This window comes from Pyrus communis, chromosome 11 (genome assembly GCF_963583255.1).
Source record: "Pyrus communis chromosome 11, drPyrComm1.1, whole genome shotgun sequence".
Taxonomy (NCBI): Eukaryota; Viridiplantae; Streptophyta; class Magnoliopsida; order Rosales; family Rosaceae; genus Pyrus; species Pyrus communis.
Genome location: NC_084813.1, coordinates 6,353,937 through 6,380,872, shown reverse-complemented (window position 1 = coordinate 6,380,872; position 26,936 = coordinate 6,353,937). Strand labels below are relative to the sequence as shown.

The following is a 26,936-nucleotide window of genomic DNA, read 5'->3' as shown; positions in this document are numbered from 1 at the left end:
AAGAATTTATTTAACGCGATTGTTTATAAGCAACCTCCACTACTTGTGAATATAAGTTCATAACTATTAGGTGAAACTCACTTATATTCTAGCGTCATATTCATGCATGAAAATTAAGCGTGCACTCTCAATAAACATACATAAATAAGTTATCAATCAAACAGTTAAACAAATTGAATTCACAACTTATGAAACGTAATTAGAAGTAATCAACTCAAAATGCAAGCATAAACATATATTTCGAATCCCCCCCTTGGCAAGGGGGGTTTAGTTCCTCATGATTACAAAACAAAGAGAATTGAATTTAAACATTGAATTCAAAGGAAAAGAAACACCTAAACATTCCAACAACTCAAACTTGAATTGTATGAACGTTTAGGCCCGCTTCTCTTCCTCTTTGTTGTAGCACAAGGTCTAAGGTGAGTGTTTTAGAGATTATGGATGAATGGATGTGTGATGGTGTGAAGTGTTGGAATGGTGGAGGAGATGGTAAGCCACGGCCAAGGGATGATTTCTGGTGGTGTTTGGATTAGTAGGGAATTGGGTGCTGTTTTGCACGGCACAAAGGGTTCTCTTTGGTGAATTTCTGAATATGGAAGAATGAATGAATGTTGTGTGAAGTGTGTATGGTTTTTATAGGGAGAGAATGGATGGGAGAGCATGTGAAGGACAGCTAGGTTAAGTGAATGCATGTGCAAAACAGCTAGGATGGCTGAAATTGTAAGGGAAATGCATGTGGAAATGCTGGAAATCTGATGGGAACTCACGGCATTGATGGGAATGAATGATTAAATGTGCATGGCTGCAATGAATGTGTTTGCATGTGAATTAAAGCTAGGGTGAATGATGATAAATGCATGTGGATTAAGGAGTGAATGCATGTGCAATGAGTGGTGTTGTTGGTGTGTGAATGGGAATGCAATCTGAAATGGAATGCTGGAAATCTGGAGTGGGAGTGCATGTGGAATAGCTGATTGTTTATGATGATGTGCACGGCAAAGTGTTGTAATTTCTGGTGTGTGAATGGGAAAGGTGTGTATGAATGCATTGCATGGTTTTATGATTTAAAGGATGGGAGTGTAATGGATTAAAGGGTGCATGTGGGTTGGAAATGTGGCTGCAATGATGAGAGATTATGCACGGCAAAGGAGAATATGAATGCATGTAGAATGATTTAAAGAATAGGAAAGCATGTGGATTAAAGGGGGAATGCTAGGTTGGAAATGCATGTGGATTAAAGGTTGGAATTAACATGAAATGCACGGCAAGGTTGTTGTTGGTGTGTTATGCATGGCATGGTTGGGATTGTTTGATGAATGAATGTGTTTAAATGGTTTAAAACAGGAAACAAAGCCCTTCCTTGCGTGGCAAGGAAGGGAGACACAAGGAAACACACGGCATTGCTTAAGGTTGCAAGTTTTGCGACCTAGAATAGGTAGGATCCTTTGATATTAGGTCTTCAATTTCGTCCAACACTTTGGCTCCAAGCATAAGCTATCCATCCTTAGCCCAAAAGTGCTCCAAAAGGCTCCAAAATGCATCTTTTTGCTTCCTTAGTAAGCCGATCAACGATCAACGAGAATACTTCTCTCTTACTGGAATAAAATGTGCCGACTTAGTGAGCCGATCAACGATCACCCAAATGCCGTCAAAGCCATTATGTATACGCGGGAGCTTGTACACAAAATCCATAGTGATATTTTCCCATTTCCACTCTGGAACGGGAAGCGGCTGCAACAACCCAAACGGCTTCTTCCTTTCTGTTTTAACCTGCTGACAAACAGCACACCTGCTTACATACTCGGCTATCTCCCTTTTCATACCCGGCCAATAATAAAATGGTCGAATGGTATGATACATTTTAGTAGCTCCTGGATGCATGGCGTAAGCCGAGATATGTGCTTCATCGAGAATTTCTTTCTTCAAATCTACATTATTAGGCACGAACATTCTACCCTCTAGCATCAACATGCCATCCGAATCACGAACTCTGAGATCTCTCCTCCTTCCTTGATCTCGAGCTTGAATCAGTTCTTGAGTCTCTCGGTCAGCTACCTGAGTTTCAAGCACCCAATCAACTAAAATTGGTCTAACTTGGAAATTAGCAAGTAACGCCACTTCTCGATCTTCTGCTTCTAACCTTACTCCCGTAGCACGTAAGTCTACCAAAAGAGGAATACGACTAGCGTACAACGCATTGATACGACCCTATGACTTCCTGTTAAGTGCATCAGCCACTACGTTCGCACGACCAGGATGATAGTCAATCGTGCAATCGTAATCGCTGAGCAACTCCAACCACCTCCGTTGACGAAGATTAAGTTCCTTCTGAGTAAAAAGATACTGAAGACTCTTGTGATCTGTAAAGATCCTACACTTTTCTCCGTAAAAATAGTGTCTCCACAACTTCAACGCAAAGATGATAGCAGCCAACTCCAAATCATGGGTAGGGTAATTCAACTCATGGGGTTTCAACTGCCGCGAAGCATAAGCAATCACCCTACCATGCTGCATCAATACACATCCCAGACCATTCAAAGAAGCATCGCTATAAACCTCAAAATCACCACTATCGTCTGGGAGTGCCAAAACAGGTGCATGAGTGAGACAATGCTTCAATTGCTGAAAACTCTGCTCACACTTATCATCCCACTCAAATTTAACATCCTTCCTCGTTAACCTCGTCAGTGGCAAGGCAATTACCGAAAAATCCTTAACGAATCTCCGATAATAGCCCGCCAAACCAAGGAAACTTCTCACCTCAGTGACGGTTCGTGGTTGCTCCCAACTCTCCACAGCTGCAACCTTCTGAGGGTCTACCAAAATACCCTGAGCAGAAATGATGTGCCCCAAAAACGCAACTTGATCTAACCAAAACTGGCACTTGCTAAACTTAGCATACAATTGGTGTTCCCTCAACCTCTTCAACACCAAAGTAAGATGTCGAACATGCTCCGCTTTGGACTTAGAATACACCAAAATATCGTCAATGAAGACAATAACAAATCTATCCAAGTAAGGCTGGAACACCCGATTCATTAAATCCATGAAAGCAGCTGGTGCATTCGTCAACCCAAACGGCATAACCAGAAACTCGTAATGACCGTAACGAGTCCTGAACGCCGTCTTAGGAACATCATCCCTACTAATCTTCAGCTGATAGTACCCAGACCTCAAGTCTATCTTAGAGAAGACGCAAGCACCTCGAAGTTGATTAAACAAATCATCGATACGAGGTAATGGATAACGGTTTTTAATCGTCACCCGATTCAATTGCCTGTAGTCAATACACAGCCTCAAAGTTCCGTCTTTCTTTCTTACAAACAACACTGGAGCGCCCCAAGGCGAAGTACTAGGCTGAATGAATCCCTTATCCACTAACTCCTGCAACTGAACTTTCAATTCCCTCAACTCCGCGGGAGCCATACGATAAGGAGTTAAAGAAATAGGATTAGTACCTGGAAGCAACTCAATAGTGAAATCCACATCTCGATCTGGGGGTAAACCAGGTAAATCCGGAGGAAAAACATCAGGGAAGTGTCTGACCACTCTCACATCCTCAACTCTGCTAGGAACGGCCTCATCTAACACCACATGAGCTAGATACCCCTGACAACCTTTAGATAACAACTTTTTCGCTCGCAAAGCCGAAATAATACCATGTCTCACCCCACTCTGCTCACCCATAAAAGTAACCACAGGTAGTCCAGGACGGTGAAACATAACTACTTTCCCGTAACAATCAATGTTGGCACGATAGAAATGTAACCAATCCGTGCCCAAAATCACATCAAAGTCGACAATATCTAACGGGATAAGATCAACTGACAAAACAACACCCTCAACTATCACTGGACATCCTGGGTACACACAATCTACGACACATCTCTCTCCTCTAGGCATAGCGAACTCTAAATCGTACCCTAGAGGTGTGGGGCAAGGTTGTGTTACTTGAGCAAATGTATGAGAAATAACGGAATGTGTAGCTCCACAATCAATTAAGACTCTAGCAAAATAACCAAGAATGTTTAACGTACCCATAATCAGATCCGTGTTGTTCTGAGCATCCTGCAGGGAAATATTGTGAATACGCCCCTGGCCCTGCTGTCGTCCACCGCGACCTCTGCTCGCCTGAACACCGCGACCTTGAGCTCCACGCCTCTGACTGGGCTGACCCAACTGTCTCGAAGACCCTGCACTGCTGGTAGCAATCTCACCATGCTGATATTGTCCTCCCTGGTACCACTAAGAACCACCTACTGGAGCTGGAGGATACGGCATGTAACTGCCAGGATACGGAGGATAACCACCCTGTGAATACGGGTCCTGGGGGTACTGATACGGTCCCGGGGCATAGGGAACAGCATCACCCCGGTAGTGATAGGCACCACCTCTACTTGCCTGGCCATAACTACTCGGACCTTGTATCTGTTGAATCGGTACAGGTGGTGGCATAAAGGTCTGCTGCGGCTTCTGCTGCTGACCCTGGGGACAATTCGCAGCTCTATGTCTCATTTGCCCACACGTGAAACAACCACCGCTGCCACGCCTGCACTCGCCGAAATGTCGGTTATTACATCTACGGCAAACTGGGGCTCGTCCTCGGCCACCATCACCTTGTCTCTGGCCTCGAGCGCTTCCATAAAACCTACCTCCACGTCCTTGTCCAGAGGCACTGAAACCACCACTAGAAGAACTCGAACTAGTACCACCCCTTTTGAAGTTCTGAGTCTGACGGGGCCCAAGCGACGTTTGACCTTTACCCTTGTCATCTTTCTTCTGATTGCCGTTTTTCTCTTCATCACTGTCGCTCGACATGTTCTCAGAGTCCTCAATCCTCAACAGTATCTCATAGAAATCCTGGTAGGACTCACAGTGTGTAGTAGTCGCCATAGAACGCCATCTCTTCCTAGTGCCTAAGCGAAATCGACGAAGCATCTCCGCCGGATTACCTGCGACGTCAGGATGGTAGCGGGACAAATCAGTAAACCTGCGGTAGTACTCATTAGCCGTCATCTTTCGCTGCTTCAACTCGGTGAATTCCTGCTTCTTACGATCAATGTACTCAGGGGGCACAAATCTCCTCTTAAACACATCCTTGAAAACATTCCAATCAGTCCTCTGAGCTGGGGTCAACCTACGAAGCTCCTGCTCCCACCAGGCTGCAGACTCAATCTCCATAAACCATGAGGTCGTCTCAACCCACCTCTCCATAGGAAGGTTCCCCTGATAGTGCAACACACGGAAAGTCTTCTCAATGTGTTCTAACCATCGCTCTGCGCCCTCGTAACCCTCACTACCATTGAACTTATCCAATTTTAGATTGTACATAGTCTCCAGATGAGTCCTCTGGGGAGGGCGGATAGCTGTCTGAAGGGCTGTAGCAATAACTTCCCCCAACTGAGCAACATCGGGGAAGCTAGACTCAGAAGAACGACGTGGTTCCCGACGAGGCGGCATAATTCTGACAGAAGAAACCAAGACTATTAGAATACTCTCAAGGACACAGGACTGCCAAACCTAGGCTCTGATACCAAACTGACACACCCCGACCAAGATCAGGGCGTGCTGGCCGTCACGCAGAGGTGACGTAACCATGTGTACGCGCGGAAGCTAATAAAATAGTAATATAAAAGTACGAATAATTAAAAACTAGCATACAAAGTACTAAAACAAGTGCTAGCGTATGTGAGACACAAGTTCAGAGCAAGTCTACAGCAGTCCAAAAGAAAAGATGCAACATAAGTACACCCGAAGGTGACCCTACAATGGTGAGTATCTGTCAGAAATGCCGGGACGCCCTCTGGGAAAACCACCGAACCTGCTAAGCAACTAGAACCTGGAGGGGCGCAAAACAAAAGCGTGAGTGGGCAAAAACAAAGCTCTTTGAAAATCATTTAGTAAAACACATTCTAACCCCTCGCCGTAAAACCTGTATACTTCCCAGAAAGTAAACATATATACGTATGTATAAATATGCCAAACATGCTCAAGGGTATATCAATCATGCTAAAGAATGTGCCATGTCAAAGCCTCATAATGATATGCAAGTGCTCAGGTATAAATCACATCAATAGCATAACATCTGGCAGCCGGATTCACCTAACGTGACCTGTACAGCTGCATATAGAGCTCAAATCTCAAACTCAATAACTGAACAACTGAACCTGACCACGAGTCGGAACCACCTAAAGTGGTCTGTACGACAAGCCTGGGTGTAACATATATGTACGCTCTAGTGCTACGATCACGTGAAGGCTGTGCGAATAATCGCGGGTCACCTACGAGTCGGAACCACCTAATGTGGTCTGTACGACAAGACTGTGCACCTAACTTGGATCCAAGCTGAGCGTATGGTGTGGGAGGTGAACATCACGTGAAGGATTGTGCCCTACTCTGGGCGGGAGCACTAACACCGGGGGTGCAGGTTATGAGCTCTCTAAGCATCTCAAGTCACTACTGAATGTAAATACGAATACCACTTACCTGGCACTTACCTGTGCATCCACAGCACCAAATACGCATATATAAATGTATGTCACTACTAATGCATGTGATGATGCATAAACGATGATAATATGGTGCATAGCGTAAAATAAATAACCCTTTTTAATCAATTTCTGGGAATATAAATGTATATAGGTATATACGGAAAACCAAAAGCCCACTCACTGATATGTGGAAGGGTCGTAACCCCCCTGCCTCGAGTGACCACGCTCGTCCTCGGGATACGTATCACCTATACGCGAAATAACTACAAAAACGTTAATTTAAAAGCACATAACCAACTTCTCGTAATAACTTCTCATACATGGCTCAAAATGGACATATGAATATACCAACGTGCTCTACACAACCTCAGGATCACAACCATATTTTTAGAATAGTTTTCCTCCGCCGCACGCGCCCCCACGCGCTGGCCAAGGCACGGCCACATGCGCCGGCCACGCGCAGGCACGTGCGGTGCACACTGACGGCGTTAGGAATATTCCGTCAGTTTTGACAGATTCCGTTAACGGCGTCAGGAATATTCCGTCAGATTTGACGGAATATTCCGTCACCTTCTCCGGCGAGTCTCCGGTGCCGTCGCCGGCGCCGGAAAACTGGAAAAACTTCAAACCGTGTTTTCTCGTTCGTTTCTCAACCAATTTTCATGATTCTTGAACCAAAATGAAGCTTAGGACTAGTAGAATCACGATATACTAGTTTTAAAGCCTAAAAATCACGCGATCATACCTGTCTTCAAACTCAAAAACCGGCCAACTTTGAACCAAGCTATCCCGACGTCCAAATTTGTCCAACGAAGCACTCCGAGGCTCCTTGGGACCTCACTAAGACATCTACAAGCTTCAAAATCCCAAAAACATGCTAGAATAAGTTTGCATGAATAGTACCTAAATCGGACTACCTCGAATCAACGTGAAAACGAAGGATTTCTCACCTGAAAATGGTATGGTTGCACTCGTACGAGCTTCACGAGTTCGAAGGTGTCCTTAGTTTCCTCGGAGAGTGATGGTTTGGGTGAGTTTGGTGTTTGTCCGTGCGTTGAAGGAAGAAGAAGAATAATGGAGGACTCGGGGGAGAGAGAGAGAGAAACAGGGAAGAGACAGAGGGAGAGGGAAACACGGGAGAGATAGAGACAGTGTGTGTGAGTGTGTGTGTGTGGTCCAACACATGCCACACCACACAAAACAACACTAAATGTAAATGTAACGAACTAGGGGTAAAAAGGTCAATTCACACGTACGTTTTTATAATCTCGGGACGGGATGTCACAATTGGAGAATTTTAAAACTTATATTTTAAATTTTATCTCATGAGTTGAAGATAGTCTAAAAGATATTTTTCAGATATGTGGACAACAAGAATCAAAATATGTAGAAGAAATGTGGTGGGACATGTTAAACACGACAAAAGCATCCAACTTCGGTAAATGTAAAGGTGATTGGTAACTTTTCAGCTGTGTGTATGCAAGGCATATTGCCCTATCTTCACCAACCAAAGCTATTCTTAAACTGATATGTTATTATAGGATACAAAAATGTCAATTACAAACACGACACATGTTTCATGATGTGTATTTAATTAACACATTTAAAAGCGATTAACGCTGTTCAACTAATAAATATAATTAAGATGATAACCTTTCATATTTATAATAAATATTTGTCTTCGAAGTTTTTTGTCTTGGTGACACCAAATCACTATTTCCTTTTCCATTGATTTTATATATAGATCTTTTTATGCAATTGTATAATTTATTTCGTCAAAATATAGTTCAATTTAAGATTTTGTTAACATGCTCTCAACTATATATTTATATAATACCTTAAAGATTTTGGTGATTTGTCACTTAGGACTATGGTCTAGTGATATTCATCTTTAAATGTAAGTGAAAGATTTTATGTTCGATTCTCGTAAAAAGCGAAGTTGAATCACATTACTATGACAAACCCATTGTAAGACTTAGCCCACTCTCCCACTTTCTAAGTGTAGATACTGTCGTTTGTTCAAAAAAAAAAAAAAAAAAAAAAAACTTGGTGATTTTTATATTTAATATTTTTCTTTTTAAAAAAGGTTTAAAAATATGCTTAAATACGTGAAATTTATAGTTAATATTAAAAATTGTGTAAAAATGCATAGAGTTTGCATAGACGTGTATAGTATGTTGAAGTTTAGAAAACATGTAATTTAACAAATTATTAAGATGTACAGAAAACATAAGTGTAACATCCCACATCGCCCAGGGGAGTGATCCTTAAATGTATATTCCCATCCCTACCTAGCACGATGTCTTTTGGGAGCTCACTGGCTTCGGGTTCCATAGGAACTCCGAAGTTAAGCGAGAAGGGGGCTAGAGCAATCCCATAATGGGTGACCCACTGGGAAGTTACTCGTGAGTTCCCAAAAACAAAACCGTGAGGGAATGGTAAGCCCAAAGCGGACAATATCATGCTACGGTGGTGGAGCGGGCCCGGGAAGTGATCCGCCCCGGGCCAGGATGTGACAAATTGGTATCATAGCCTAACCCTGGCCGCGTGTGTGCCGACGAGGACGTCGGGCCCCTAAGGGGGGTGGATTGTAACATCCCACATCGCCCAGAGGAGTGATCCTTAAATGTATATTCTCATCCCTACCTAGCACGAGGCCTTTTGGGAGCTCACTGGCTTCGGGTTCCGTAGGAGCTCCGAAGTTAAGCGAGCTTCGGGTTCCGTAGGAACTCCGAAGTTAAGCGAGAATGGGGCTAGAGCAATCCCATGATGGGTGACCCACTGGGAAGTTGCTCGTGAGTTCCCAAAAACAAAACCGTGAGGGAATGGTAAGCCCAAAGCGGACAATATCGTGCTACGGTGGTGGAGCGGGCCTGGAAAGTGATCTGCCCCAGGCCAAGATGTGACATAAGTATTTTTGTTAAGAACTTAGAAATTTTTTTTTTTTGGCGGAATTAGGAATTTATTTAGGTGCTTTTTCTTTGGGTGAAAAACTTTCTTGTGTAGAATTTGATTTATGTTTTCCTAATACTTTTATGAAAATTTCGAAATTCAACTTAGAAAAATTGGTGAAAGATGAGACTAAGGCCCTGTTAGATATTGTTTTCACCAAAGGCTGTTTAACTTTAGAGTTAAGCAAAAAAAAAAAAGTGTTTAATAAAACTAAAATACCATGCTTATTTTAAAAGTAATGACCTCCAAACAGTAGCTTTTCAAAGCATATTGCACGTTGCTTTTAAAACCTACTTTCACAAGAAGCAGAATTAGCCTTTACTATTTTCAATTACTTTTAAAAAATGACATTATCAATCATTCTATGCATTTTTTATCCTCTCGAGGACAAAATAACTGCAACTACCTTCTTCTACAACCATTAACCACCTATACCACTACCTCCATTAACATCACAATTGTCAACGACACACACAATCGCCAACACCGCCACCACAACCATCCAACAACCTCCACCACCAACGCAAAACCTCCAACACCTCCAACACCACCACAACAACCTCCACCGATGTTACTACCACTCTTACCACAATTGTTATCTCAGCACCTTAATCTTCACACTTCACTTTTGGCATCACCACCACTTCTGCCCCCACAGTCACGATTACTGCCGTTGTTGCCACTACCTACAACTGCAACCACTAACCTTAAACCACTGCCAACATCACCCCCATTGTCATTACCACCGCCACTGCCAACAACACCCAACAATCCTAAACTGACCTTAAATCAAAGAAATTGGTGAAAAAAGGGATATTTCCAAAAGTTAAAAAATATCCGATCTCAATAAATCTTGAGAACTTTGAAGCATTATGATTATGGGTATTGTTATCTATTAACATATTTTTACCCCCTATATAACACATGTTTATTTATGTTCATTGATTTTCTTTAATTCATTAAATCTAACATTAAAAAATGTAAAATAAACATGTAAAAGATAAAAAGAGTTAGCGTTGATAACGACACCCTATGATCGTGTGCATGAGTTGATGAATGGATCAATCAATCAGCCGAAAATTATCTGACCATGATGAGCGGTCAACATAAAGACATGCAGTGGGGCTCCGGCATTAAATGAGAAAACTTCCCCTCGCAATAAGCTCCTCAGATTGATTGATTCACTGAGATATAGAGACTGAACAATCTAATCATATCATTTGACCAAAAAAAAAAGAAAAATCTAATCATATCATATTAAGTAGAGTCCTGACTCCTAATAGTTCTGAGCATATTTCGGTACAAGAGAAATGCCAAGGATACTTAATATTATAAAATATTGTATCTTTTTTTAGTGTCTTTTTAGCATTTTACTTTGGTACAAAATTGTAGACTATAGCAATTGGGCAATGAATTACAATTGATCAAAATGGTTGTGAAACTTGACAGATCAAGATGAGAATTTGTACTATATTTCTTATATTAATGTGACTAGATATTATGTAAATTAGCGAGACCAAAATTTTAAATCAATTTTGTAAATTAGGTCTTCTTGATATTATCCTTCTTAATACTTGGAAAAAAAAATTACTAGATTAAACCATTTGAAAACTTTTTTGTAAAAAACACTTTGCTTATGAGTGTCTTTGTTGGAATCACTTTCAAGTGTTTTCTTAAAAAGACACTAACAAATGCTTTTATGTTTCAAAAATGTTTTTTTACAAAGTACAGTCCGAAACGTCGTTGATTATCTGAAAATGCCTTCGAGCACTCAAAAATTACTTCAAAAACAAGGAACTAGTTGTTGAGCATTAATTACTTCAAAAACGAGGAACTAGTTGGTGGAGAGTCAATATTCAGAGAGGTTTAATCTATAATTCATTTTCATTTATTTGATTTATGAGACTCAGAACAACTAGCCATGCATACGCATGGAATCATAAGTAGAATTCATTTTCATTTATTTGATTTATGAGACTCAGAACAACTAGCCATGCATACGCATGGAATCATAAGTAGAATTCATTTTCATTTAAAGTTACAATTAGTTGGGGAGAAGAACTTACATGAAATGAGTTCACCGTCATATGGCGTTCCTTATCCATTGATACATTTCATGTACAAGTTTTCCTCCACATGATCACAATGTACCTTTGGATTGAAACACCACATTGCGGTGAACCATTCCATATAATATGTTCTCCTCTACAAAGGCAGGTTTGTAGAAGGCAAGGTAGATCGATTAACAGTGAAATAAAATCACAGCATTTTCTCCATGTCTAGTTTTCTTCTTCTCAAATGCACAACTAGCTACTCCCAACTGGTACAGTCGCAGTGGGTCAAATTAGCTTGGTTTTGAGTAAAACTTTGAAACACAAACAAGGTAGCCGTACACAAAGAACACACATTTCTTTAATTGTTTTGCATTGGGTACCTAACCCCAGCTGCCAAGACTCGTTGCTGCTGTATCTGCAGTGCCATACAGAAGAATAATCAATGGTTTGGCTCCAGATAGATACGGTATCATCAATGTTAAAGGAGAAGTTAATTAGGTGGTAGGTTTAACTATAATTACCTGGAATAATTCATGTAGCTTGTTCTTAAGGTAGCAATATTCGTGTTCCAGCAGCTCTAAGGCTCTCAAGCACCTGAATAATGCATAGGCAATACGATTCATGTTGCTTTTCCAGAATGTGGAACATAAAATAGCGAGAAAATAACGAGTACTATTATTTGTACCGTTTCATAAAATGAGTCCAATACAAATAAGGCCCACGTTTATTAGAGAAATTATAAGACGGCTGAGAGTTGAGACGGTGATTTATTGAAGAATAAATGAAATATGTGAACGCGCGACTACTGAGGAGAGAAAAATGAGGAAGAGCGTAACTGACTGACCCAGCACGGTTATTGTGTTCAGAAGCAGCGCGAAAAGCGACGCAGACGTTTCTGATTCTCTTGGCTCCAATGCTTGAGCTGCTTCCCATAAACTGATTCAAATGTGTTCCCATTTTCTTGTAGTCCGAGAACTCCCTATCCATCCTGTTGTTTACATGTTCATTTCAGTTCAGTTCAATGTTTCACCAACCACCAAACCGACAACCAAAAATTAATCAATCAAATCGCTCAGTGAGAGAGAGAGAGAGAGAGACTCACAACAATCCTCTGAGATTTCTCAACAGTTTCTCGGACTCATGAAAATATATGTTGACAACTTCAGAAACAAAGTTTGGCGAGCTCTCGTCCTGGAGTTGTTGAAGCTGCAAGAATTGCTCATCCAATACTCCCTATACATTTAACAACAACAACAAAATACCGATAAACAACAATTAACTGCGTTCATAAACATTAATCTTCAATAGCAATGAAGTATTAAGGAAGATAACACATCTTCCAGTTCTGTTGATATTAGATAGTTAAGGAAAGCTAAATGTAGTTAGTTTGTTATTAACTTTAATTAGTTAGAATAGTTATAAGGTTGTTTATAATAGTCAAGGGTAGATTTGTAAAGAGCCAAAAGGCTATATATATTCCTTTCTGTGTAATTGAAATTCATTGAGTGAATACAAGCTTGTGAAGGAAGTTTTAAACATTAAAATAAAACAAGTTATTTTATCAGCAGTTACCTGGTGAAAGAGCATCGCGAGCAAACGATTCATGTCTGCTCGCAACTGATCGACACCCAACCCCAACATCCACACTGGCAGACCCGTCTTGGCTAAACACTTTGTTCACCCACAAAACAAGAATTTGATAATATTAATAGTGAGAGGTTTTACTTGCTTCACACCAGCACCTCTAGGATTTAGGTTCTGTGTTTATAATTTTGTTGTGCTTCTGCTCTTTCAATTGTTCTATATATAGAAGCGGGAAGGCCACCTGGGATTCAAAGCAATGTACCGATTGAATTGGACCCCACTGTTTGCCTAAATTAATTAAATAAAGTTGTTTTAATATAAATTAATTTTCAAACCCTAAACCTCGAGCATGCATTGTGTAACATACCGAGGCGAATGTGGGGTATCAACCGGACCAGCCTATACACCACAGGCCTCAGCTCTCAACATCCCAACCCTAATATTTGATAAGAGTAATGTTGTTCATACTATATTTTTATACCACGTTTTTATACCACCTTAGATGACATCTGATATGAACAGCCACATCATTTGAAAAATTTGCAAAACCCAAGAAAATGAAGGAGAATGGCTCATCGTATACCACAATCATCATTTAATTAACTCGTTTTTCTTACTTATTAGTTTATTAAATAATGAACTAAATTTAAAAATCTGATTAATTCAAATGATATGGCTGTCCAAATCAAATGCCACCTGAGGTTGTATGAAAATCTGGTACAAAAACATGGTATGAATATCATTACTCATTTGATAAAAGGTTGTTTGATTGGCACCCATATTTTGTTGATTACACCCTACATGCTAAAAACACCCCACATCTATTTTTTAAATTTAAAAAAAAAATCTTAATACATCCCACATTCTTTCTCAAGCTACCCTCAGACCCTAAACTCTTCACATACACCCCACATCAAACCCGCGTATTCATCTTCACAAACTTGTTTCCACCAGTTTTTTTTTTCAATTTTCATATCAGTAACCTATATAATTCTTCAATATTTCCTTTAGTCGAAATGGGTTTTCATTAAAGTAAAGACAAAAGGACACAAGCCTCACCCAAACTAACTCGAGGGCAAAAGGGTTCGAGTCTTGCAGTTGTATGTATATATATTGAAGTGATGGAGTTTCACATTGAGTTTTCAAACTTTTACGGAAAATTTGTTCATTCTTTTCTGGAAAAATAATCATATTGCTTATGTGAGAGCATAGAAGTAAATTTTAGGCATGACTCAAAGAAAGAACTTGGGTGTATTTAGAATCTTCTTTTTAATTTTTAGAACATCTTAGGGCTTAAATAACAATTTTATGAGCAATTTCATATTAAATTATTATATGGAATATAATCAACAAAATATGAGGTGTTAATAAAAAAAAGCTTTGATAAAATAAATTAAGATTGAGTGACTGATGAATGAGTGAAAAAGTGAGGTGAGGGAGGTGGTGACCTGCTGTCCCCGTTGCCAGTGAGCTCGCGTGCTGTCTGTTATGGCAGGTTGGTGCGGCGGTGAAGCCTCATTTTCACCCGACAACTGCCTGCACCCGGTTACTTGTCAGTCACTCACTCCAATATTCCCCACGCACACACACCCCCACAGTTTACTCAAACAAGAAAGAGAAGAAACTAAACCATATCATTTGAATGAACCTACACTACACTTTAGAATTTTCAACATATTTTATGGTTTTGCTTCACTTTTTTCCCTACTTTTTCTTTGTCACTTTCTTGAAAAAATGTTGGCTGGTTGTTGTTACTTTCTTTTTTGGCTCACTCAGTTGCAGAGAATTGAAGCCTGCTGCTGCTCTGCAAAGAACGAAAGAAGCAGACACTTTTGGTTCTGGGAAACTGGGATCTGAGAAAGAGCTATATTTCTCGCACCCGCGATAAACAAGGCTCGCAGAGCAAACACACCTGGACATCACGGTGGTGACAAACACTGACCTAGGTGGTCACGTCACAAAATGGATTTTCATTGTTTAATCTATGTGTAGGTGTATGTACGAAGAAAAGGGGTTCGTTACAGGATGAGGACGAGGAGACACATGTTACAATGTCCGGTATTTAAACAGATATTTAACGTGGCATAAAATAAGTAGAAAAATACGAAAACATATATCACATCGTTCACTTATATTATATGTAGTGTATTACTTGAATACCCGCTATGTAAAAATAGGGTCTCACATAAGCATATGAATATGAAGGGACTTTTCAAAAGGGCGTGATGGGCATTGGACCCTGCTGAGTCAGGTTAACATTTCAACAAAAACAAGCACACAATTTTATAGGCCATCATTTCAATTTATTCTTAATTTCTTGTTGTTTGAGAAAAAGAGAAAAGAGAAGCACTCATTTTCTATATGGGACTAATATGATTTGGCTTAGTAGAGTGGTGACGTTCAACCTTGAAGTTGTTGCCCTTTCCCATTTCTCTTCTCTTCATTAGCTACTAATGAGTAATGAATTACAAAACTTTGTAGCAAATTTTGGATCAAAAAGGTTTATATGATGGCTCTTTTTTTTTTTTTTTTTTTTGGGACCCATATATACATAATGACTGCAAAAGTTTAGTAATAATTAATGTTATATATGGTGGCTATTTTAATTTCAAAATTTTGGATCCCGCCCTAAGTATAATTTCATGAACTTCAAAAATTTTTTTTCTTTCGAAACCTGTATTGCACCAGGAAAATTGTTACGAGAAGTTTATCATGATGTTTTTGGAGTGTTGATACCTTTTTATGTAAAGAAATTAAATAAACTCTCAAATTTCAGGTTGTAACGTTTGTAGCAACTCAAATTTTTTGTTTCCAGCTGAGAAGAGGTGGCCTCTCTTCTGCTGCTCCGGCATGAATTGCTGCCTAAGTAATTACTAAATTGATTGAATGAAAGAGAGTTTGTGAACTAAAACTAAATTAAAATTTTGAAACAAATGAGTAACCAAGTAACAGAAAATTGCAGCAAAGCCATCTATGTTCATTGTTCACCCCTTTTCTTCCATTGTGCATTCTAAAGAGCGAAGTTTTTTTAGTGTTTCTGAAACACAATTTGGTACCCCAAATGTCCTCATACAATTTATTGAAGAAAAAAAAATTCAGTTTAGAACCAATTGTATTATTACATTTAATATACCGGACTATGTTATGAAAAGTCTCTCCTAAAAAGCTAATTGGTTCCGATCAAAGTTACCTTAACACAATAGCTTTATTCATTCAATGAAAGAATTATCAAACCGAAATGCTTGAAAATGCAACCACCACGGTGTAGCTCAGTGGTTGGAGTCAAATTTTAGGCCCATATGCCACACGGTATGTAGTGGACTCAAATTCTGACGTTGGTGAATCATATGATGGTGACCACAGATAAGCTGAAAAGCCTAAGTAAGTCTTGCTAATTTCAACTGTAATGAAGTCATCTACTAACTTTTTTTTTTAATAAAAAAAGTGCTTAAACATGCAGTGATAACATTACTTTATGTGGCATATGTGTCTCAGGAAATGGAAGACATATTTTTTACTTTAACAGTAGTACAAAGTGCGCACGAACCATCCTAGCCTATGTGATGGGTTTAAGTATAGTAAAACTTATTTTTATATGTGAAGCATGTTACTTAATTAATTTGCTAATAACTACCTCGACTTGCATGCTCACATAAAAAGCATGCCTTGACGTAAGCAAACTCTTCTCAGTATTGTTTAATACGAGAAATTTTTTAATGTGACCGATACACGGGGTAGTACACCACGTGTCATTATACAAATGTTGGGATATGTGTGTTAAAAAGTTAATAACTTAAAAAATAAAATTCCCCACCACTTATATAAAAACACGTGATATACCCCTCGTGTTCTGGTTACAATGAAAAATTTCTCATTTAATACAATGATTTTTCCTTTTGTTACATGTAATACAAATAGAATTCAATAAGAAAACCACTTAGTACTACGATCTAGGACTCTAGTGGTATTTTTTTCACTTGTAAATGAAAAATTTTAGGTTCGATTCTCGCCAAAAACGAATTTGAACAACATTATTATAGCTCGCCCATTGTGAGGCTTAGTCTACTACCCAACCACCTCTTGTGTAGATAATATCGTTTGTTCATAAAAAAAATGAGAGGCATCGAGTGGGTTGGTCTAGTTGGATTTCAACCCATTGGCCGACCCAACATGCTCAGGTTGGAATTGTTCAGACCCATTTCCATCTAAGAAAATAGGCAAACTAACTCACCCAAACCATTCTTAAGCAGGTTGGATTGGGTGAGTTTCTTTAGTTGTACTTAATTAATTTCTTTCTTATTTCTAATGAGTATGAGCGACAAAATAACCAATGCTTACGTCAAATTATGCCTAAATCAAGAGGATTGTTTGATGTTGTTACATCACTACAAATTACTAATACATAAATTTCAGTATTCAAATCAATAATTAATAAACAAGTGCCTAAATCATGTGCGTTAGGAACAAAAAATGTTTCTTTATAGAAGTACTTTTTATGGCAATTATTTTGATGCTCCATGAAAACATGAGGTACTTTTGCATATATAAAATGCAAAACTATACCTAGACTTCCTAAATCATAACCATGCTTCTTGAGCTCCCGTGCTATTCACTCTGAATTTTATCCATTCAAGACACATTCTTCTTTTTTGTCCTACTACTAAAACTTTTCACACTTGCAGCTTTGAAGTTCCAAATTATGGTACAAAGATTCCTAATTCTTTAGAGATTAGTCCCTAAAGTTAATACGAAGCAACATATAACCTAGTGTGTAAAGAGCACCCATGCACTCCATCAGAAAGCAATGGAATGTGATCATTAGGGGACATTTTTATACTACAGTAGAGTTGGAAACTCATTGCTCGAGATAGTAAAAAATTTCAATCCATTTAGTCCTATTATTGTCATATATTACTACCCAAAGTTGTGACAAATGACAAGAAAATATAGACAAAAAGACTTCAATGTATGTATCAGTTAAATATAAAAAGTAGGGAACATTTTTAAAATATCATATGAACTTATACACTTTTATCAATTTGTCATATGAATAAAAATTTTAAGCGAATTGTCATATCAACTTTCTGAAAACATTAATTTGTCATTTCATCCTAAACCATTAGGTTTTCCATCCAAAATAAGTGGTGTTTCTTGCACATGACTTGTGTTTAGGGCTATTTAGAAAATTCTACACTCCCCTTCTAAAAAGTTATCTTCGACAAAACAAAAATCTAAGATTTCTAGAAACAAAAATGAAACTTAATTCTCTTTAACAGTATAGTCCTCAAAACATATATAACATGTTCTTGAAGTATAGTTGTCCTCTAAAACAATAGTAAATATCAACTTAATGGTGTTAGGATGAAATGACAAATTAATGATTTTGGAAAGTTGATATGACAAATCGTTTACAACTTTAGTTATATGACAAATTGAAAAAAGTGTGTAAGTTCATCTGACATTTCAAAACTTTCCTAAACTTTATACTATAACATGACTAATGCCCTTCACAATGGGTAGAAAAATTGAGTGTGATACCCATAATATAGGAATCAAATTGCTACAGTGGACAAAAAATCTGAGTAAAATGAGAGTGATTCTTATTTTTTTTGTAGTTCAATGCAATGAGCTTCGCATCCGTATTATACAAAATAAAGATTGCGGTACATATAGAAGTTGTAAGGACACAATATTCCTCTCTTTGTATGTATCATACATGGAGTTTACTTAACCAACACAAGTCTCTAGGAAAAAGACAACTCAATACTCAAAGCCCCTTTGATCATAGGAGAAAAAAGAACACTCAAAACGCCATCTTGTATTTTGAGAGGCAGTAAAAACACCATGTTTTACATGAAATTCGGGTGAGTAATAACTCTATATGCATGGTTATAACCAAAAGCACACCATATGAAGCATGGTTATAACGTGGTCAAAGCTTTCCTTAGTTCAAAGCCATCCTTTGTTTGTGGGCCTCAGTTGGTAGCTTCACATCGGTTGCCAATCCAATAGCTTGGAGAAATCTTACAACATACCATGTCATGTCAAGCTGCCACCATTTCAGGCCATGCCTAGCCGAGTACTCAAATGCATGGTGATTGTTGTGCCAACCCTCTCCAAACGCTAGTATTGCCACCCACCTGAACAAATTCACATATCCTTTAGAATTTTCCATCTAAAACTGAACAAGGCAATCAGCCCAATAATGCTTTAACCCAGCCCACATTGTCATACACAATTTTCTAACCAATTTAGGTTGAGAAATGTAAAAGAACTACTAGAGAAAAACTTGGTGGGAACTTCCTTACCATGTGGCGCACATTGAGTATCAGACATTGTCTAGTTAAAACTTAACACGTTTTATAACTTTTATAAAATATTAGAATAAACGTGATGCTTCAACTGAATGGTGTCTAGCACTCAATTTGTTACATGACACGGAAGTTCCACCCAATTATTTTCTCTAGATGATGGGGTTGTGGAGAAATAGTAGTACCAATTGTTCCTAGACAAGTCACCGGTATTCCATGCTCTGTTTCCCCAAACGTGGCAAGCTGAGTTAACAAGCCAAGTAATGTGGTATACCCATATAGTCCTCACACCCTGCAATATTAAAATTGAAGCACGTTTATGTCCAAGAAATGGGAATCCTCCCACTGCATTTAGTAGGAGTTCAAGAGCAAATAATGAAAGGCCCTCAATTCATCTTACCATTCCCCACACAAGGAATGGGAATCCTCCCATTGCATATAGTACAAGTCCAAGAGCAATAGGGTGAGCAATGTAAGTTTTATGCAGGAGCTGATAGAAGGGCTGCTTCTCTAGATCCCCAGCATTATTTGATCCCCCACACTGCAAATGTTAAAAGCATAAAATATATATTTTCTTTAGAAGGAAAAAAAACAATGAATACGTTTTGATCTGTATACAAAAGACCTTTTTAGCCACAATAGTCTTGAATATTCACTTAACTCCTCATTTTAGTAATTGACAAAGAAAATTGATAGAAGTGGCCATGAGTTTGTTCATCATAAACCATTTTGGTCCTTTCGGGAAAATCGGTCAATATTCTCGTTAAATTGTCACGTGACTACCTTTACAAGGGTATTTTTGTCAAACCAACCCCTCAACTTGACGAGAATATTGATAGATTTTTTATAAAACGATCAAAATGATTTACGGTGGACAAACTCAAAGACAACTTCTATCGATTCTTAGTGTCAGAGATCAAAATAAAGAGTTATTCCAATTTTAGAGATAATTTTAGCTAAAAAGCCCACGTAGAACTAGAGGAAAAAGAAATTCATACCCTTTCATTCACAGATTTGGTATCAAAGACCCAACTCATGTGACTGTACCAGAAACCTTCAATTGGGCTATGTGGGTCTTTCTCAGAATCACAGAACTGGTGGTGGTACCTGTGCACACTCACCCAATCAATTGGGCTCCCCTTCAAACCCAAAAAACACAATCAATCGAACACAAAAAAAAAAAAAAAATCATTAAAAATAGGTAAAAATATTTGGAGGTAGGCATTCCAAAAATTCAACTTTTCTGCTAATAATAGTTTGACACATATAGAAAAAAAAATGTTCAGAGTTAATAGTGCAATCATGTCAAACTGTGAATGGTAGAAAAAAAGTGACCACCGAAAGTGTTTTGAAACACAACCAAATTCAAATTTGAAATCCTCACCTGAAGTGCTTGGGATCCACAATAAGCAAATAAGTACTCAAGAAACTTGGGGAGCTTGAAACTCTTGTGCGAGAGATTCCTATGAAAAGAAAGAGTGATTCCAAATAGACCAGTCACAACATAAAGTGCCACTGCCACCCAAAAAGCTCCCCAATTGAATTGAAAAGGTGCAAAAAGGCTAAGCAAATGCATTGCCGCCACCACACCAGCTGTGGCCACGTCCATTGGAATCCACTTTCTCCCCATAAACACATTCTTCGGCCTCTTCACAATCACATCAGAAAGTAGAATTCTCTTAAACTTGTACTCTCCTGTCTCTGTTAGTTCTGGTTCCAAGGCTTCAGACAATGCTGCATTGGTGCTTAATGCTGATGCTTTTCTATTAGAATTGGTAAGAAAAAGGCTGAAAAGCTTTGTGCTTGTTAAAAACTTATTGGGTTGTGATTGTTTTGAGTTGCAATGATCAAAAGTGAGGAGCTTGGAGCTCTGGGGCAATGGCCTTAGACCCAAAACTGGTCTTCCCGGCCGGAGAAACGTGCGGCGGAGATGAAAACAATGGTGGGTTTTGGGATTGGACTGTGGTGATGTGATCAAATCCATGGAAGAGGAAGAGGAGGAGGAGGAGGGCGTCTTAGAGTTTGATACAAAATTGGGTTTTTCACAAAACCAACAAAAAGTTTAAATAATCTGCAGAGTTGGGTTGGAGGGTTTTGGTGGGGCAGAGAGTTTGTGACTTTGTGGTGGAGTAGTCATTGCAAGATTTGTTAGATTTTGTTCAAGTTGTAGACTGAAAGGGAGAGAAACAGACAAGAAAGATGGAGATAAGGCGGCGTTTGGGTTTTTGGGCCGTTTGGGTTGTAGAAACCAGAATGTATAGGATCCAGTTATATTTTATCCCAATTTTTCATTTTTTTAAAAAAAATAATTTTTGTGACATTTGTTCTTATTGGTTAAAGGGGTGGAGAGATATTTGTGTAAAATTTGTGTCTCTGATTGCTCGTCTGCTTATTTGTCATCATCTCCCTCAAAGAAGTATCTATTTCTGGTCTTCTTCGTAGTACACTTGCCCATCTGATGAGCTAGAAAGAAAGAACGAAGGAAAGAGTCGTAAATGGCTGCAGCAACAAAATCTTCGATCTTTGCGGCGTCCACACAACCTTTTCCTACCACACCGTCCATTTTTGGTAGCAAAGCAAGCCCACCTGTTTCAAACACTCTTGGTATGCTTCTCCTTAATCGGTTTCCTTTGTGTGGGATTCTAGATTGAATTACAAGGAACTAGCTATAGTACTTGCAAGTACCATCACCGATATGCACCTTGGAATCTTGGATGTCGTTACAGTATATCTAACCGTGATAATATTAAGTACTTATAAGTATTGTAGCCAAATCCAAAATATATAGATGCAGATGTGGATTATTTCAGTTGGCCAGTGAGTCCGGCCCTTGTACTCAAGTTCGAATCCCCGACCCTGTCCATTAGAGGAATTTAGAATATCTTATTGTGAAAAGAGAAAATAAATATAGATAGTATAGTTACCATAATTGTTCATGGGTTAGTTTTAAAAGCTTTTAATATGCCACAAAAAAAGGGAATTATGGAAGATTGTTTCTACTTCAGTTGGAAATTTGGAACTCATACCTTAAAGGGCTGGCAATTAGAACGGTTCTATGAAGTATGTCCATGTCTATGCTGTTTACGTGGCTTTTAAATGATATTATCTTAATCACTTAGTTAGATACCACTATAAATGTATCCAACATCAGCTAAAGCAGGCAAGGTGTAATTCAATATGCTAAAATGCTAGAGCCATCAGAGAGTATAGCTAAATTTGAGCAGGTTTGATTATACATTCATTTTTTTTGGTGTTTGTGAAGAAATATTTTCATAATTTTGAAAGTGTTTCTGTGATTACATGTTCTATTTTAACTTCCATAGTTCGCCGCAAAGTACCTATGTTTTCTGTTCATAACATCGGATCATAAGACTTTTTAAGACCAAATGGATAACACTTGAGCAATGTAATGCAGCTAGCAGTTTTCGGGGTTCATCCTTGGCGAGGTGTCCTTCGATAAGGAAGAAAGTTGTGAAGGGCAATGCGAAAGTCAGTGCTGCTGCAACAACTTTTGCACCAACTCCTGTAGAGGAACCCAAAGAGTATGAGCGTTCAACTCCCTCTTACTGCAATTGCATTACTACATTTACTTACTATCGCTAAATCTTTACTTTTGGTATTATTTTTCGGGATTTCTAGTCGTTCTTTGAGCAAAAAATTAAAAAAAAAACTAATGAAATTAAACATCACCTGCATGACAGTGTCGTACAAGCAGAATTCTTTCATTGAAATAAGATTTGTCAATATTTGTTTTCTCCTCTTTGAAAAGCTAAAATTAAAGGTAAAGTTAAAATTGTAAATTTCGTCTTTTCAGGTTCTCACTACCCTCATGGGCTATGTTTGAACTTGGGAGAGCTCCTGTGTATTGGAAAACCGTGAACGGTCTTCCTCCTACCGCTGTAAGTATGACATTGTAATAAAACTAGTCGGGTTTTCTTGATCGTCGTTTTCTTACGATAAACTCATTCGCAAAATCTGGCAGGGAGAAAAGCTAAGGATTTTCTACAACCCAGCTGCAAATAAAATTGTCCCAAATGAAGAATATGGGATTGCATTTAATGGTACTTGAACACAATATCCTATTATTTATTGTTAACCTTGTGCGTTGTTTGCCTCTTCATGTGCTATGTGATGCTACTTTGAATGAGGGTGTTGGCTTGACATACATTGTTGTCGGGATTCCTAACAACTTGAGTTTTTTTTTTTTTCTTTTTTGTTAACCGCAATGGTAGTCTAAACTACTAACCCCTTCATAAGTTTTTCTCCCCGACTTCCAGCATTGACAATCCTCTTGACTTTACTTAATAGCCATGAAGAATTCGTAACAATGCTCAAATGAATGATCTGGAGATTGTCTTGGTTCCTTGTGCTGCTTCTACCGGCTTTGGAGCTTCGAAATTCTCCCCACATTTTATCTACTCAATTCGTATTTTCTGTAGATTACTTATAAGCACATGCAAGGTCCCTCCTCCCATCAATGTAGGATTCATTCTCAAAATTACTCCTCCCAGATTCCATTATTGCTAAAAAATTTATGTGCAATGGTAGTTTCATAATCATTTTCATAAGTCCCATTATATTTCTAACAGCATTGTTGTTTGCCTCTTGACTTCGCATATAAGCCATTAGGGATATGGAACAATGCTGAAATGAACAGTTTGGAGTATGTCTTGGCTCCTTGTGCTACTTCTATGCCATTGGAGCTTCGAAATCCTCCCACATTTCATTTACCTCGTTCATTTTTCTCTTCTAGTTCCTCTCCCCTTCCCTTCATATATTTCGTTTCGTAAATCCAAATTCCAGGATTTCATGCCTATGTTATAACTCATTGATCGGAAATGTCCTACTTTTGTGGCTGAAAAATCAGCTGAATATGCCTTTGCCCTTTCAATTCTTGGTCACAGTTGCATTTTATTTACTTGGTTGTATTCTTGTCTTCACAGGAGGTTTTAATCAGCCTATAATGTGCGGCGGTGAGCCAAGGGCAATGCTTAGTATAAACCGAGGCAAAGCCGATTCCCCAATGTATTCCATCCAAATATGTATTCCCCGGCATGGTTGGTATCATTCAGTTAAGTTCATCTTTCATTTCTTGGCCATATAACGTTGTTTTTCCTAACCAACTGTTCTAAATTCTCCAGCCCTGAACTTAATCTTTTCGTTTACAAACGGAGTTGATTGGGATGGTCCTTACAGACTACAATTTCAAGTTCCCAACGGTTTGAAGAACAAACCGCTTGAATTCTTTAACGAGGTAAAACTCATCTTGTCAAAGTTCAAATCGGGACTATATGGTGCTCAAAGAATCTATGAAATACTAATGATATCAGCTATCAGAATTGTTGAATCAGTTCTAACAAGTTTATTCTGTACACCTGTAACTGAAAATTTTGCATCGTTGTATTTGGATGATGCGTTCATGGCAGGGACTAGCAGAAGAGTTGAGTAAAGACGGTGCATGTGAGAGAGCAATCTTTCCTGATACGTTTGTTGTCGTAACAAGATGCAATATGATTGGGAATTTGACAGTTGAAGGAGTAAGCAAATTGTTCATGTTCACAACAACATTATTTTCTCAAGTGAAAGTGCCAAAATGATTTGTAAATCTAATTGTTCCACCCTTGCAGGGCGATCGTTGCAACCTTAATCTCGTACCAGGATGCACAGATCCCAGTTCACCATCCTACGACCCGCTTGCCAATGTGGACGATGGATCATGCCCAATGGAGCTAGAGTAGCATTGTGCAGTCAGTAATACATGCCCATCTTACTCGTAAATATGTCACGGTGTGTAGTACATATACGGTAACTGTCTAGAAAATGCCTGTCTTATTGAGGAAACTACACTGAGATTGTTGGTTTCATAGAGTTTATACAAGTCATAGTTGCAATCTCATCCAAAGTATTCAAGCCGCTTTTGCTGATTTCCTAAAGAAATTCGGGTAGTCGGAGCTTCCGAACATTTTCTAGCTGCATAGCTTAAACGTTTTTTGTATGTCCTTTGAATAAGAAAACTGAAAAGAAAGATTCATGCAAATCACATTGGACATGTTGATTTGGTGCCTTTCCTTGTCATGATAGATTCTTCGAAGACGGAAGAATTCTTTGCGAAAGGCCAACCGACGCGGATTTTGATCGCTTTACGGCAAGGAATTAGGCATGTGAATGTTGTGAGGCCATTTGTTTTGCGTTTTTGTTCCAAAAGGTATGGGCGGGAAGGTAAAATTCACAGGAGGAGATTTGAACGGGAATAGGTAGGGGTAGGTTCGGTTCCAAATCTAACCGAAATGCACGGTCCAAAAGCCAAACCAAACCAAGCAGTTGGAGAAGGTCAAATAAACTTTTACATGAGTGAAAAACCGAAACCGAAATGATTATTGTGGTTTCCCGATATTCGGTAATACCGAAATGGTTTTGGTTTTTTCGATCGGGATAAGCACACAATATGTTGGGGCATAGAATGCGGGATTGAAGTGATAATAATTACAATTAAAAGAAGTAATCTATATTATATCTACGGATTTCGATTCATTTTTTATGTAGGAAAGTTGATCAGACCATAACAATCCTCACAACTAATCTTTATTTTTATAAAAAAAATAAAGATCTCTTCTCTTAAACGCTTTATATATATATATATATATATATATATATGTACTACGGTCTGGTGATAAGAGGTCTTAGGTGAATCTCGTGAATAGTGAATTTAATACCAAATTAGGCTACTCATTGTGTGGCTTAGCCGAACTCCTTCTCTCTTTAATGTAAAAATATCGATGTACTAAAAAAATAAAATTTCCATTTGGTTCAGTCTTACCAAAGTAACCTATGTGTCATACCAATACCTGACCGAATTTTTCAATTTCAATTACTGAGTTTTTCAATATTTTCGGTTCAGTATCGATATGGATTAGGTCCGTTTCAATTTTTTCGATTTTTCATTACCACAGTGGGAATGGGTTTTGAAGGGAATTAGGTTACCCTCCGCTATGGATTTGTTCACGATATTTCATGAGGCACCAATTATTTAGAATGCCCCAACCATCATATCACTACCAAGTACCTACTAATTGACCACAAATTGTTTTTAAGCAAAAATACTATGAAACTATTAAAAAACATTGATTGGAAGTGGTTAGTAGCCAAACCCCATCATCCCTTTTCCCAAATCCTCACTTTTGAAGGTCTAAAACTCGTTTTCTCCTTTAGTCATTAGCAATTAGTCATTATATTTTAACCAAATCAAGGAATTAGGAGTGTTGTTAATTACCATTTTATTTCCTTTTGTGGTTGGAAGTCGACAAAAAGAATCATATAAACTCACTTTTTGAAAAGAAAACATATTAATTGAGAAAAAATTACTTCTAATTCTAACCCCAAAAAGCACTCTTCGATATCTAATATCGGACAAAATTATACCCACCCCCTATCAGTTTTAGGTATGGAAAATACTTTCTCCGTGTTTATGATGGATTATTTCTGCTTATGCGTCAAACTGCGTTTTATGGTGAGGAGATGATTATGTTTGCATACATGTCAAAGAA

The 26,936-nt window shown here is 38.5% G+C and overlaps 3 protein-coding genes across 3 annotated transcripts; 1 reads left to right on the top strand and 2 right to left on the bottom strand.

Annotated features, from left to right (window-relative positions):
• Window positions 1–11,855: 11,855 nt before the first annotated feature.
• Window positions 11,856–13,195, bottom strand: LOC137708090 (pseudo histidine-containing phosphotransfer protein 6). Its single transcript, XM_068447081.1, has 5 exons — window positions 13,070–13,195; window positions 12,600–12,730; window positions 12,342–12,485; window positions 12,019–12,091; window positions 11,856–11,912 (listed from the first exon to the last, which is right to left on the bottom strand). The coding sequence occupies exons 1-5, from the start codon at window positions 13,136–13,138 to the stop codon at window positions 11,856–11,858; spliced, it is 474 nt and encodes a 157-aa protein (XP_068303182.1). The 5' UTR covers window positions 13,139–13,195.
• A 5,560-nt stretch (window positions 13,196–18,755) lies between these two features.
• LOC137708088 (palmitoyl-monogalactosyldiacylglycerol delta-7 desaturase, chloroplastic) lies at window positions 18,756–21,576 on the bottom strand. Its single transcript, XM_068447079.1, has 5 exons — window positions 20,777–21,576; window positions 20,391–20,531; window positions 19,793–19,933; window positions 19,578–19,684; window positions 18,756–19,221 (listed from the first exon to the last, which is right to left on the bottom strand). The coding sequence occupies exons 1-5, from the start codon at window positions 21,374–21,376 to the stop codon at window positions 19,026–19,028; spliced, it is 1,185 nt and encodes a 394-aa protein (XP_068303180.1). The 5' UTR covers window positions 21,377–21,576; the 3' UTR covers window positions 18,756–19,025.
• A 180-nt stretch (window positions 21,577–21,756) lies between these two features.
• On the top strand, window positions 21,757–25,432 carry LOC137708089 (protein POST-ILLUMINATION CHLOROPHYLL FLUORESCENCE INCREASE, chloroplastic). The gene is made up of 8 exons (XM_068447080.1): window positions 21,757–21,996; window positions 22,808–22,934; window positions 23,207–23,291; window positions 23,375–23,453; window positions 24,336–24,449; window positions 24,534–24,646; window positions 24,819–24,929; window positions 25,020–25,432. Exons 1-8 carry the CDS (start codon window positions 21,888–21,890, stop codon window positions 25,128–25,130), a joined length of 849 nt encoding a protein of 282 aa, XP_068303181.1. The 5' UTR covers window positions 21,757–21,887; the 3' UTR covers window positions 25,131–25,432.
• The last annotated feature ends 1,504 nt before the right edge of the window (window positions 25,433–26,936 follow it).

Excerpts from the sequence above, each read along its gene's own strand:
- LOC137708090 (XM_068447081.1), bottom strand. The coding sequence starts at position 13,138 with ATGTTGGGGTTGGGTGTCGATCAGTTGCGAGCAGACATGAATCGTTTG. Across the intron at positions 12,731-13,069 it reads TCGCGATGCTCTTTCACCAG|GGAGTATTGGATGAGCAATT; the intron begins GTAACTGCTGAT and ends TTAAATGTATAG. Across the intron at positions 12,092-12,341 it reads GAACACAATAACCGTGCTGG|GTGCTTGAGAGCCTTAGAGC; the intron begins GTCAGTCAGTTA and ends TGCATTATTCAG.
- LOC137708088 (XM_068447079.1), bottom strand. The coding sequence starts at position 21,376 with ATGGATTTGATCACATCACCACAGTCCAATCCCAAAACCCACCATTGT. Across the intron at positions 20,532-20,776 it reads GTGGATCCCAAGCACTTCAG|GGGAGCCCAATTGATTGGGT; the intron begins GTGAGGATTTCA and ends TTGGGTTTGAAG. Across the intron at positions 19,934-20,390 it reads CCAAATCTGTGAATGAAAGG|TGTGGGGGATCAAATAATGC; the intron begins GTATGAATTTCT and ends TAACATTTGCAG.
- LOC137708089 (XM_068447080.1), top strand. The coding sequence starts at position 21,888 with ATGGCTGCAGCAACAAAATCTTCGATCTTTGCGGCGTCCACACAACCT. Across the intron at positions 21,997-22,807 it reads ACCTGTTTCAAACACTCTTG|CTAGCAGTTTTCGGGGTTCA; the intron begins GTATGCTTCTCC and ends AATGTAATGCAG. Across the intron at positions 23,292-23,374 it reads ACGGTCTTCCTCCTACCGCT|GGAGAAAAGCTAAGGATTTT; the intron begins GTAAGTATGACA and ends AAAATCTGGCAG.